Source organism: Cygnus atratus, chromosome 3 (genome assembly GCF_013377495.2).
Source record: "Cygnus atratus isolate AKBS03 ecotype Queensland, Australia chromosome 3, CAtr_DNAZoo_HiC_assembly, whole genome shotgun sequence".
Taxonomy (NCBI): domain Eukaryota; kingdom Metazoa; phylum Chordata; class Aves; order Anseriformes; family Anatidae; genus Cygnus; species Cygnus atratus.
Window position 1 is genome coordinate 93612887 of NC_066364.1, and position 12377 is coordinate 93625263.

The 12377-nt window shown below is 34.8% G+C and overlaps 1 protein-coding gene across 2 annotated transcripts in view; it reads left to right on the plus strand.

Annotated features, from left to right (window-relative positions):
- LRPPRC (leucine rich pentatricopeptide repeat containing) overlaps positions 1-12377 on the plus strand; it is a 93351-nt gene that overhangs the window by 17478 nt on the left and 63496 nt on the right. For both annotated transcript variants that reach the window (XM_035564303.2, XM_035564294.2), the window contains exons 8-14: positions 176-320; positions 1145-1287; positions 1569-1674; positions 1756-1863; positions 8218-8336; positions 8876-8969; positions 12148-12217. In XM_035564303.2, coding sequence (XP_035420196.1) covers positions 176-320; positions 1145-1287; positions 1569-1674; positions 1756-1863; positions 8218-8336; positions 8876-8969; positions 12148-12217 — 785 coding nt within the window. The remainder of the gene's footprint in view (positions 1-175; positions 321-1144; positions 1288-1568; positions 1675-1755; positions 1864-8217; positions 8337-8875; positions 8970-12147; positions 12218-12377) is intronic.

Sequence of the window (12377 nt, forward strand, 5' to 3'; positions counted from 1 at the left end):
TATTCTCTACCATATTCCTTGTACCTAAACCCATGGTTCAAAAAAAAAAAAAAAAAAGAGGTGGGGGGAGAGGCATGGACCACAACCACCAGCTTTTGTAAATTTTATTATTTTAATGTATTCTGTTTGAAGTCAGTATAGAGTTTATTAAAGTTAAATATCTTATTGTTTTCAGACTCTAGAAGAGGTTGAGAAGACTGAAGGGTACCTTATGGATAGGATTTTGATGCAGGTGATTTTTAGCCTTGCCAAGGCTGGATATCCTCAGTACATTGAAGATATTAAAGAACGCATAAGATTTGAAAAGGAATTAATTCCAGGTATGTACTTGGTTACTGCAGTGGTACTTTGCTGCTCAGGATGGAGAAGGAAAGCATTTTTTTTTCCACCCAAGAGTGCCTAATGCCACCAAAAATAGGTAATTTTGTATCTTGAATATGGAATGAAAATACTATTTTGGTGTTAGTTTATGGATTCATTTATGCTGTTCTTAATCACGCTTTCTGAAATGTAAATTATAAACCAATTTTATAAACCAATTATATTTTAAACTAAAATATAAACCAAACGTAAAATATAAAGCAATTCACATACAGAAATGTGTCATCTTTTTAACTTCTAAAATTCATTAAGGCTTTATAGGAGAGCAGTAATAGTGGAGTCCTTTCTTCAAACAACACTATTGTAACTCCTGTTGTGACAGCTCTTTGTGAATGTCATAAAAAGGGAGACAGTAAACACGGAGTATAGTTTTCTCTATCTACAGTTAAAGTCACTTTTAGATCCCAGTATGTGTAGTCTGATTGATAACTGTTAATTATACTCTCCCTTTTCCTTTTCCTTTTTTTTTAATTTTTTGACATGTCTAGAATTTTTTTTTCTCTTACCTGGTATCCTATCGTGCTACAGTGGTGATGGTTTGCTAATCTTAGGCATGGTCTTTTTAGTGCAATAAGTGAATTTTGTTGACAATGTAAATAATTCTGAAAATTGAAGTTTCAAATTTGATTGGTGAGTCATGTTAAAAGGTATGTCAATGATACATGAAACTTCCTTTCCTAGTTTTCACTACTTTTACTGTATTTTAATGTGAAAATAGTTATATACACTATTCTAATGTTGTTCTCTGTCTTTCTATCTCCAGATGCGATGAACCTCTGTTTGACTCTGATAACTCATGGCTTTGAAGATATAAGTTTCCATATTTTGAAGTCTTATAATCATTTATCACGTGATAATGTGGACCAGGGTAGCTTCTTCTTACAACACTGTGTAAATAGAGATTTGGTATGCAGCATAGTGATACTTCTTTTGTAATGCACTAGTGATAGTATATTTAGTTTAATGAATCTGTGGAGATGGAAAACGGTAGATTTTTTTTTTTTTTGCATAGTTCTTACAGAATCAAAGGATTTTAGTATTTCATGTCAATTTGCATAGTAAAATGAAATTCATGAGGGAAGCGTGTTTGGGATGTGTAATATCCACTTCCTAAACAGGAGAAGAATCTGACAGTGTAAACAATTAGAGGAATGTAAAAATATATTAATTCTTGAAATTCGTTGCAGCCTTTGAGCAAGCTGAAGCAATTTTGTAGCGAGTTAAAAGAAACAAAAATGCACTCGGCACCGTTGACATTTGTCTTGCGTTGTGCTTTGGAGGCCAACAAATCAGGTACACTGCTTATTTATTTATTTTACATATGCTTATTTAAAGTACTTGATCACTGTTTAATTATGTTTTGAATGTTTTTAGCCCTGGCTATTGATGTGATGAAGACCATGAAAGAGGAAGGCGTGCCGCTCAGACCTCACTATTTCTGGCCACTGATAGTTGGGTTCCAGAAAGAGAAGAATCTTAAAGGTTAGCAATATGATATGTGCTTCTCTTGCTTTGTTGTAAACCTAAGATACAAATCTTCACTAAAACACCACTTCAAGATTCACCAGGCTCTTGAAAATAAATGAGGACCTTGCTGCTTTTCTGTCTTTGTTGCAAACGTTTTTTTCCTTCAGAAAGGCTTTTTAACACCCCCCCCCCCCCACCTTCTTTCTTAATCGTGATACAAATTTAGGTGGCTTACCTTTGTATAGAAAGATGAGCAAAAGAGTTTATCTTTTTAACTCTTCGCATTCTTTCTGCCTTTCAGTGGTTCTTTTCACTCCTCATTACTTCCAAGAGCTTACTCTTGAAGAAACTGAAATCTGAGAGAAGCATTTAATAGTAAGGTGGTGTTACAATAGCTCTCTTGGACTGCAAATCCAATTCTTTTTTTTAAACCAACTTATTATGTACCTGATAAGCCAAATGTGAGTTTAGTTACAATAATAAAAACTGCAGGAGAACTTACGTCACTGAATGTGCGAGCCTGACCTGACAGCATCCTGATTGAAGGACAGAAATGCTCAATCTTTTGGGTTCTTAAGTAGGTTTAAGCATTTAGCATGCTTTCCCCTGTTACACATGGGGATGTCTACAGGCTATGAATAAGAATTGAACAAATATTAAATTTTAGAGTACAGTATCTAATTCTTTGGTTTGCGTTATTGGTAATTCAGAAAGAATGGTATTGTAAAAAGATGCTTTTAACAGAAGTACTTCCCCCTTGGGGAAACAAAAAACTGTCTTTTTCATCTTATCTCACAGTATAATGTGCTTTAGAATGAGATGCAGAGTTGTTAGTGTGACACTGGGTGACAAACAAAATGCACAAACAAAAAAAAAAAGTGCTTTTAGCACTCTCTTCATATCGCAATTTTATCTTAAATATACAGTCACATTCCAGTTTGGAAGAAATGCTGAAACAAGTATTCCCTAATTGTTTCTGGCTATAAAAATGTCTCAAATCTTTTTCAAAAAGCCTTTGTGAAAACAATATTCAGTTTTTATTAACTCTTTAGGATCTGTTCTGCTAGACCACTACCCAAGTTTATCTTCTTACAGGTTTTCAAGTGCTTCAAAGTTCTACAACATTTTAAAAGTCTCTCAGTGTTGGTTTTAGGTGGGTCATTAGTGACTTACTTGGAGTACATTATTGCCACAAATAAGTAAAATTAAATTGTGTCATACTTCTGTATATGTGGGTGCTGCTTACTGAACAAGAAGAGGTTGTCCGTTACTACAACGAAGGTTTCACCTCACTGACACAATTATAAGAGATGCTGAAAGCGTTAGATTTAGACTTAGCTCCCAAAGCTGAAGCTATGTCTGACCGTTGAGAGAGACTCAAGTTTCAGATCGAGGTCTCTGGCAAGTTCAGAAGTTTCCTTAATTTCAATTCCTACTGTAGAAATTGACTGTACTCTGGCTAGGAGTTACTGCTGGAAGTCATGTAAACAAATTGAGAATAAAACTGGTGCAGAAGCCCTTAACTCTGGCTTTCTTTAACATGCCCTAGAAAGCCTGTCGTCTTCTGTCTGTAAAAGCATTGGATGCATAAACTACTGTATGGCTGTTTGATAGTACTGTGGCTTTTCAAACATGTTTTCGTAACCTCATACTTAGTCTCTGAGTTTGAATCGTCAAGTGTGAAAGTTATTACTCCATACATAACTACAAAGGTCAGTGATTTTGCAATTCTTAAAATATGTGAGAAGATATCTAAGCGTTTTTTTCTGCAGTGAAGTATCAGTGGAATTATTCTTGCTGCAGTGAAACAAATTGTCTTTTTTTCCCATGTGTAAGCTCGCATTCATTTTTGAAATGTAATTGTAATTAAAAAGAAAAAAAAAGAATGAGACCCACTATCTAAAAACACAACCAATACAGTTGAGGTAAAGTAAATAGGAGGAGAAAAAAACACCCTGAAATTTTTATAGAAATAACAGAGCAGGAAATAATGCTTCAGTGAGAACTTAAAGGTGACAACAGACAGTAAATGAGCAGAATGGTGCTTTCTAGCAGTGAAGAATAATGGCTGTGCTAAGAAAGATACAGACAGACACTGCATCACATCTCATACCAAAAAGGAGGTAATAATTGCTTCATCTACAAAGTAGCAACGCCTGGCCTAATGTGTATAATTTTGTATCTCAGTATTGGTAAGGCTGAAAATGGAAAAGAACTTCAAGGGGGGGAAAAAAATCTGGTAAAAATCTGATAGGAGGTAGACAATGGACTAAATCATTAAAGGACACAGAAGAAAAGCAGCAACATATCTAGAACTGCAGGATACAAACGCCTTAATATAATACATATAATGTGACCCAAGCAATTAAATAACTAGTAGCAACATTTAATTACACATTTATCTAACGTTTGTTATAACAAAACCAGACACACTATATCAAAGAAGGTTCCGTAATTTCTGTGTTTTGCAGCTGAAGGTGAAAGAAATAACAGCGAAGTGGTGGCTAGGAGGAATAAAGCTAAGTAAGGCAATTCTTTAAATGTATCGCAGAGAACTTAACCACTCTGAACTAGCAAACAGATCTTTTCAGTCATTTTACACAGGCAGATATTTCAGGTGGAATATGCTCGCTTTTGTATGCGTTTGATATATAACTTTATAATTACTTATTTCTGTAGTATTTATCTAAACAAATGCTGTTAGGCTTGGCAATGGAAAGTATGTAAAAGGGTTTAAAAGAGCTATATGCAGTAGATCAGAGAAGGTTTTTGAGACTGAGCTTATATCAGATCATAGTAACAGGAGAGCATAACATACTTAAGCAGAAATGTTTGGCTTATGGTGGTAACTGAACATATTGCCCCCCTTCATATTTGTAGAATCACTTCGGTTATTTTTGAAGACAGTTTTAAAAAGTCAATAGTGTATTTTAATTTTGTTTTCTATTAAACTGTTGTGGCTTTATACACAAAGCATGGCTTGTGAATGATAATTCAATTTTTACTTTGCCCCAGGAAAAAAAGTTGGATGAAAAAGGAAATAAATGTCTACGTCCACTGAGAGCAATGAGTGGTGGTTTCCCAAAGTAATTGCTTGAGGTCATGTTTTGTAGACAGGCCTCTCCAGTCAAGAACTTTGGAGTGCATTTCAGATGAACAGCACAGCAAAAATACTTAAATATTATGTTGTTTTCCTGTACACATCCTCACTTTACAAGTTTCTTATTTGTTTAGAGAATTGCTGTAAGCACAATTATGCTGTACTTTCACATGTTGAACTGTACGTAGCTGCCTTAGGAATTAAATTCCCCCTGTTCTGGTGGGACCGTATTAGATATAAGGTGCTACTTATGAGAAACTTAAATGAAAGGGGGTCTGAAATGTGAGCCTCTCTTTTCTCTCCTTAAGAAGCAGTCAGTTGCTCTGCTCTATCACAGGAATATTATGATCATCCTGTGATTAATCTCTTATTGTATTTCTTGGTGTTTGGATATACTTATTTGAGGCAGGAAAGATGGTTTTCTACTTCCGCTGGGGCGTTCCAATGCTGTTTCCAGTGCTGACAAAAAAAGGAGAACGGAAATGTTAGGCTGTGTTTTGTTCCCTATTTCTGTCTTCTTATAATTCAGTTACATAATTTTGGCTGTTCAACTCCTGGAATCTGTACATACCTCAGCCTATCATCTCAAAACTCTCTTCTTGATCAAGCAGGGAGGTGACAGAAAAAACTTTCTGTGAGCCCTTATGGGTGCAAGGAACTATTGTGCATATATGAAAACAGGACTCCATCAAATTTTGATTTTTTTATGCCATGAATAGAAATTTTAAGACTTTGTGGATATGCTGCATTTCATATTACTCTCATGATTTTTTCCTCAAATGCAGAAGAATGCTGCTACCAACAACACCAAGAATTCTGGATAATTTCAGGATTTAGACAATTGCAAAATAAATATTTTTAAATACATTGTCTCATGCAGACCTTTTGAATGAACTATTATATGGTCCCCAGGGACTAATCCTTAGTAAAAAAAAATAATGCATTCTTTCTCTTAGTAATCCTTTTATTCTCAGAGTCTTTTTAGAAGACTATTTGATTGTGATTTTTTTTGGTATCTTTATGTGTTTTTTGGTCACACCCAGTTTTCTAGAACCCAAAATGGGATCCACAAAACAATCCATTGAGGTATGGGTGTACAGCTGATAAAGAAATAGTTATTTTTAAACTAGTTTTTATTTCATTTTCCTCATATTTTTTTACTTTCTGTTTTTGTGTATGTTTTGTAATGTACATAATATACTAGTATAGTAATACATATATGCAGTTTGTAAGTAAATACACATAAGTGGGGGAGAGTGCATTCTCAGAAAAGTCTGGAGACCGGTGTTCTAGCTAAATGTGATTGCACTTCTGTCCTTTCTAGTCTGATCTTAGATAGCTGGGAGAGAGAGAACACATCAGTGTATTTTCCAGTACTGTTATGAGGTGAAAGTGATATCTAGAAAGTCAACATATAATAATGCTCAAACCTTTACTCATCCATCCATTTGATGATATTGTAGTATTATGATAGAAGTGGGAATGTTTCACTGCTTTATGTTGCAGAAGATATTTATGCAGTAGTAAAGTAGTTCTTCCTCTCCATGAGGTAGGAAATCTATGCGAAATTGTAGGGTTCTGTGTTGATTTTCATCAATCTATTCCAAAAAACCCTCCACATCAGCTGTTGTAGGTATGAAGAAGTGTGTGGCTGTGCTTTCAACTTAATTTGCCTATATACAATAGTTTTGTTGGTATACCTCCTTAATTTGCATCCCAGTCTTCTGCTGGTGTCCTAACCTTCATACGTGCACCTACCTACTGAGGAGTTGTGCCAGGCCATGTAACTTTTCTGTGACAAATGGGTGTTTTGGAATGGCTATGCTTAGCAAAGCAGATGTCTGCTCCGTTCTAGGTATAGAGTTAAGTATCTAGATCTAAATCTCCTGAGTTCACCACACCTTATTCACTGTGTTAGATACCTTGTAGTCTTCAAATTGTACCTTAGTGATGAAGACTCGAACTCAGTTATTTGGTAAAAGGTTTCAACACAAGAGCGCTTAATGCATTTGCTGAGAAGTTGAAAACGTGAAATAGAAACTAGCTGTTAAAATTTGAAAGGTATCAGGAAAGACTTACCGTAATTAATTCTTTATTCATATTCTCACAGATTCCGGGCCAAAATCAGAGTTTTGTTTAAGGCAAACTCGAACAGATGATGCGATTTTAATCTAGTGTGACTTGCCTGCATGTATTTGCAAGTGCTCAAAGGGAATTCACATTTGATTATTTGCACCATAGTGCACTGCATAAAATATTCATGGAAGTGTCACTTTTCCATAGGTGGCACTCCAGGGCAAAGGCAGGGACTTTGGGAAACTTTGCATTTTTAAAGTAATAAGTATGAAATGCAAGTTGAAAAAAACATATGCTATTTGGAACTGGTGTCCTGCAGCAACTGACAAGTCATTTTTAGACCAGCAAAAAATGATAATACCTGTATTGATTTTGACAGGGGTTCAGAGTTTGCTAGCTAGGGTTATTGTAAGAAGTTTCTGCAAATCAAAAGAGTGTGAACAATTAAAAAGCATGAAACGTACTCTAAAACTCTATGCTCTCATTGTTAAGCTCCAGTAAGATTGGGTATCATTGTCTTTAGATGGTTCTCTACAGTAGCAATACGTGTGTGAATTGATCCGAAACATGTAAAAGTTGTAATGTAGTTTCATGGGGGCTTGGGAGACTCTAGCCTTTCTCAGATTTCCTGTTTGAAGCTGATGCATTAATACAGAGAGCTAACACAAACCCATTTGTTTATGAAAATGTTGTTTGCTTTGAACAAATCTAGAAACAAATCTTGAAAGCTTGCCTTACTAATTGGGATTGGATGTTGGGAACAAAGCTAAGAATGTTGATTTTGTCTTGAAATTCATTATATTCATTACACTAAATTTCAGGTCTTTTTTATGCACAATAATATGGACGTTCTAATATATAGCTTCAAAAGATGTTTTGCAAATATAACTAATAGTAACTGTTATATTTTCACTGTTAGAAAATAACTGTGTACTAACAATTTCCAAGCTAATGAAGACTTTCTTGATTTTGATAGTGCGTCATGCAACAGGAAGTTTAGTAACTCAATTTCAAGCTTCACAGTTATGAACTTTATTAACACCTCAGATAAAAATGCATTTTTTTTTCATGGTAGTTTCAAGAAAGGAAACTGAAGAGACAAGTCTGATTTTGAAAAGCAACATTTATTTTTATGTGTTTCTCAAATTCTCATTTTTCTGCAATGCTCAGCTTTACCAATTCTGTTTTGATAGGTATCTTTGAGATCCTCAAAGTGATGCATGAGTTGGGGGTGGAAATCGATGCAGAAACATACACTGACTATGTTTTTAAAAATTTTGCTGATTGCAAAACTGCCTGTGCCCAGATGAAGGTGAGTTTACATTTAAAATTCATAAAAATGATCACTGCAACACTTGTTTCTCTGTGAGAGATTCGGATACTAGTAGTGCTCTAAACGTGAATGTGTATGATCAAGTCTGTTTAATATATTGAAAATACTTTTGAAGCACTTGTTATATGGGTGATTTGTTTATAATGTCTTTCTTCTGCCATCTTTTCTTTCTGTTTCAGAGTTAACCAAAATATTTTCCTTGAGTTTTACTAGCTTGCTGTTTCTCGAAGTCAGAATAAATACATGAATTACATTCTTTTTTTAATCAGTAATATTTGTTTCCAGTGCAGTTTTGTTTAATGAAGAATTCAGAATCGCAGATTAAAACAATTGTACTGTTCTAGCGTATCTTAACTAGCCATGTAGACCTCTTGTAGAGCACTTTTCTAGGTTCTCAACAGCTACCAATACAAGAATGACAAGGTCCTTTGGGAAGGAGGAAGAGTTTAAAAATACAAGTGTCAGAAAGGCTCATTGTGTGTACTTAAAATGTTGTTTTTACTATTTTTTTTCTGTAGGAAAATAACTGCCTGTTTGAAACTGTTGGACTCCATGTAGCACAAATTAGACATGAAGCAGCACATGGAAGACTGAAAAATGTTCTTTCTTTGTGTAAGTGTATTTCATGTTGCATGTTACTATATACTCAGTGGTAATGCTGATAGGTTGGTTGTAGGTGAAGGGATTTATGTGCACAAAGGTGTGTGGGAAATTTGCGCAAAGCTTTCGTTATGTGAGATTCTCTATGACAAGATGTCAGACTTGAAACCACTAGTTCTGGACAACGTGGTTAAATTGATTTTTAGGATTGAGACTGGCCATAACATGACATATATGATATTTAGCAAAGCTGTGTTTGTGATATGCTTGTGAACCCCACATATTCTAGGAGTGCTTAAGGAAGCAGTTGGCATGGACAACAACTGTTAAGGCTCTGGTGCAGGGATTGTTCTTGTTTTCTGTTTGTGGCATCAATTACAATGGGATGCTAGTTTAACAGCACTGCTCAGAAGTACTGCAGAATAATTTATGAATGAATCAGCTTTAAATAACTGACTGCCATTGGCATTAACCTGAGTCTGGAAGTTGGGTATGAATTTGACAGGGTAATTAGGTCATGAAGTTATTTGCCTACTATACTGAGTCCGTAATAAAACCCCTTAATCTTGGACTAAATCTGATATAAAAAGTTCTCTTTTTAAACAACAGTTTTGTTTGTGTAAGACTGAGGGAAAAGTTAAAGCAGTCACTGACTTATTTAGCTAATACAAAAAGATACTATGCTGTGACCCCGTGAAGCTGTGCTGAGGCTTGGAAAGAAACTAATGTTAACTGTAAGCTTATACTAAAACAGAGTAGTCCTCTGTTCATCTGAAGATGGAAAAAGTTACGGTAAGAAGCAGATTTTTAATATTAAACTTGAAAACAGAGTCTGTATAAAAGCTTAAATCACTTTTTTGTATTTCAGTATATAATACAAGTGAAAAGGAGAAAATTAAATGAGTAGGTATTAGTGATTTATTAATTGTTGTAATGAAGATTTATCAATTAAGTGAATCTTTTAAGATTCACCTTACATTCTGCCATTACTTTTGTTAGTTCTTATTACAACAGAAATCTTAACCATGTAAAAGTAGTACGTGAAACAGCTTTGAATACTTTTTTGAAAGGCTAGCTATTTATTAGCAATAATTTTTTTTCTGAAAAGTGAAGTAGGATTTGGTATGTTTTTGCCTACTTGAAAAATTATATCCCCCCATCCCTGCACACTCATTTTGGTTAAGTAAATTAGTAATTTTTCGTTGTGTTTAAAGGCACAAATGTGTTTTTACCTGGTATAAGGTAAATATATGTGATCCGGCACATATGTAACATGCTGCATTTTGTTTTACTGTCATGAAATTATTCTCACATAGTGTATTGCTTAGCTGTTGTCTGTGTCTTGAATTTAAATCTTGTAGTGGTATTTCTTTTTACAAAGCCTAGCGTTAATAATTCATAAAATCATACAAAATTTCTTTTGAACTTGAGCTTTAAAGGAAGGTACTCCGGTAAATAGTTTACCAAGCTGAAATGAATGCTAGTAAATCTAATTAGCACCTAGGAAATGATAAGGCAAAGATATTAAGTAGCTGATTTTTTTTTTTTTTTTTTTGGATTGGCTTCTTCTGCAGTATTACAAAGAGGGAAAAATAGATGCAGTATGGAAAATAGTTCAAGATTGTCTCATCAATGTAGTTAGGGGAGGTGAAGGCTGGGTATGAGTGCTGGTTGCTATCTAGGTGTATTGATTCAGCTTCTCATACCTTATAACGTATAGATTTCTGCTCCTGACAAGATGAAAACTAAGAAGCATCAGCTGAGGAATCTGAGCGCATAAGGCAGCGTACATGAGAGCTGCTTTTCTCCTTTATCATGCCATTCCATTCCACTTCATTGTCAGCCTCTTGATTTTCTCAGACTTGTTTGTTGCTAAGGAAACCAGGTTGCCGATTGTCAGCAGCAGCTGAGCATACTAAGATGCTTTCTGCTCGTCTTTTTATGAGCAAAAAGTTTCATAAACCAGCGGAGGAGGGTTTGTATTAAGGGTTGCATGAAAACCAACTTCACCTGAGATTTTCCAACTAAAATAAACATTTAAACATTTAAAACTTAGTTTTCTAAACGCCTACGCTTAGACTAAGGTGTAGTTTTAGTATGTTGTTCCTGCCTTTTATTTTGCAGCTTCACACAGAGCTGGTGTTTTTATTTTGGTTCTCCTCTACCATCTACCTACTGTATTACAGCCTTTGCTGATGGGACCCAGTGCATTCAGGTTTTCAGAGGGTTTAGGTGTGTTGTGATAGCGAAGTCAAATTAAGATAGCTTCATACAGGACCTAAATTTACCTACTACTGTTGTTTTTTCTGTTTTTGTTGTTGTTGTTTGTTTTTCCAGCTGTACTATGACACTGAAATGAGAGAAAGCAATTTTAGAGGAAGAAGGTAGAATTATTTCCAATATCTAGCAAAGAAAAAGTTTAAAGATGAGTATATAGGTATAACGGTAAATGACCTCTCAGGTCATTTAAGTTAAAATTATTTTAGTTATCTTTGTGTTCATCCAATATTATAACAATTCTACATGTTAATGTTTACAGCTCATGGTTATTCAAAGGTGTGTCTTTTTCTCCCCTTACATTTAACTTAATTTAGTGGATAGTGCTTTAGATAAAACTACTTCTTGCTTCTTGTTAGGCAGTTTACACCAGCAGAAAGAAATGTTTACAGTCTCATGGTAAAAAGCAGTAGGATTTACATTAAGCCTATTCTAAGGCAGGTATTCAGTTTGAAACATCCCAGTAAACTGTTTGTCTGTGGTGTATTTTTTGTTGTTGTTTCAGTACCAATGTCTCAAGTTTTCTTCGTTAGCATTGTATTTTTTTTCTTTTGCTTTTTGCAACGGAGTATTTTATTTGGTCTTGTTACTGTTTTGCAGGGATGCTTATTTCTATTGCTAATTTGTAATAAATAAATATATATACATTAACTGGCATTAAAGGTAGCGAAGAGGCAAAAATCTCTTGGAATATTTAATCTCTTTGGAAAAGAAGCAGATGTAGAGCTGATAAAAGCCAGGACTTTTTCAAATAGCATGGTATTTGAAATTTTGATTTTACAAATGTTTGTCAGTGTTTACTAAATAAACAAAATAGTTCATCTACTCAGTCCCCATTTATGTGACGAACTGACTCGTTGGAGTTCAGGGCTTTTTTTGAATGACTATTTAGAAACATTGCTTTCATTTACAGTGTCTTCAGCAAGCACACCTTCTGTTGATATTCACCAGTTTAGAAACAGCCTCGTTAGGGGATTCAAAAGGTAAGGTTGTTATGTGAATATCCCTTTTTTTCCCCTCTCTTTTGCCTTGTTGAGCACAATTCTGTGCAGTCTTCCCTCCCCTCCTGTCCCCAGCTCATTGTTTGAGAATTTTGAAGTAGGATTCCAGCTGTAGCAGATCTGAGGAATCTGTTTTTTCTCT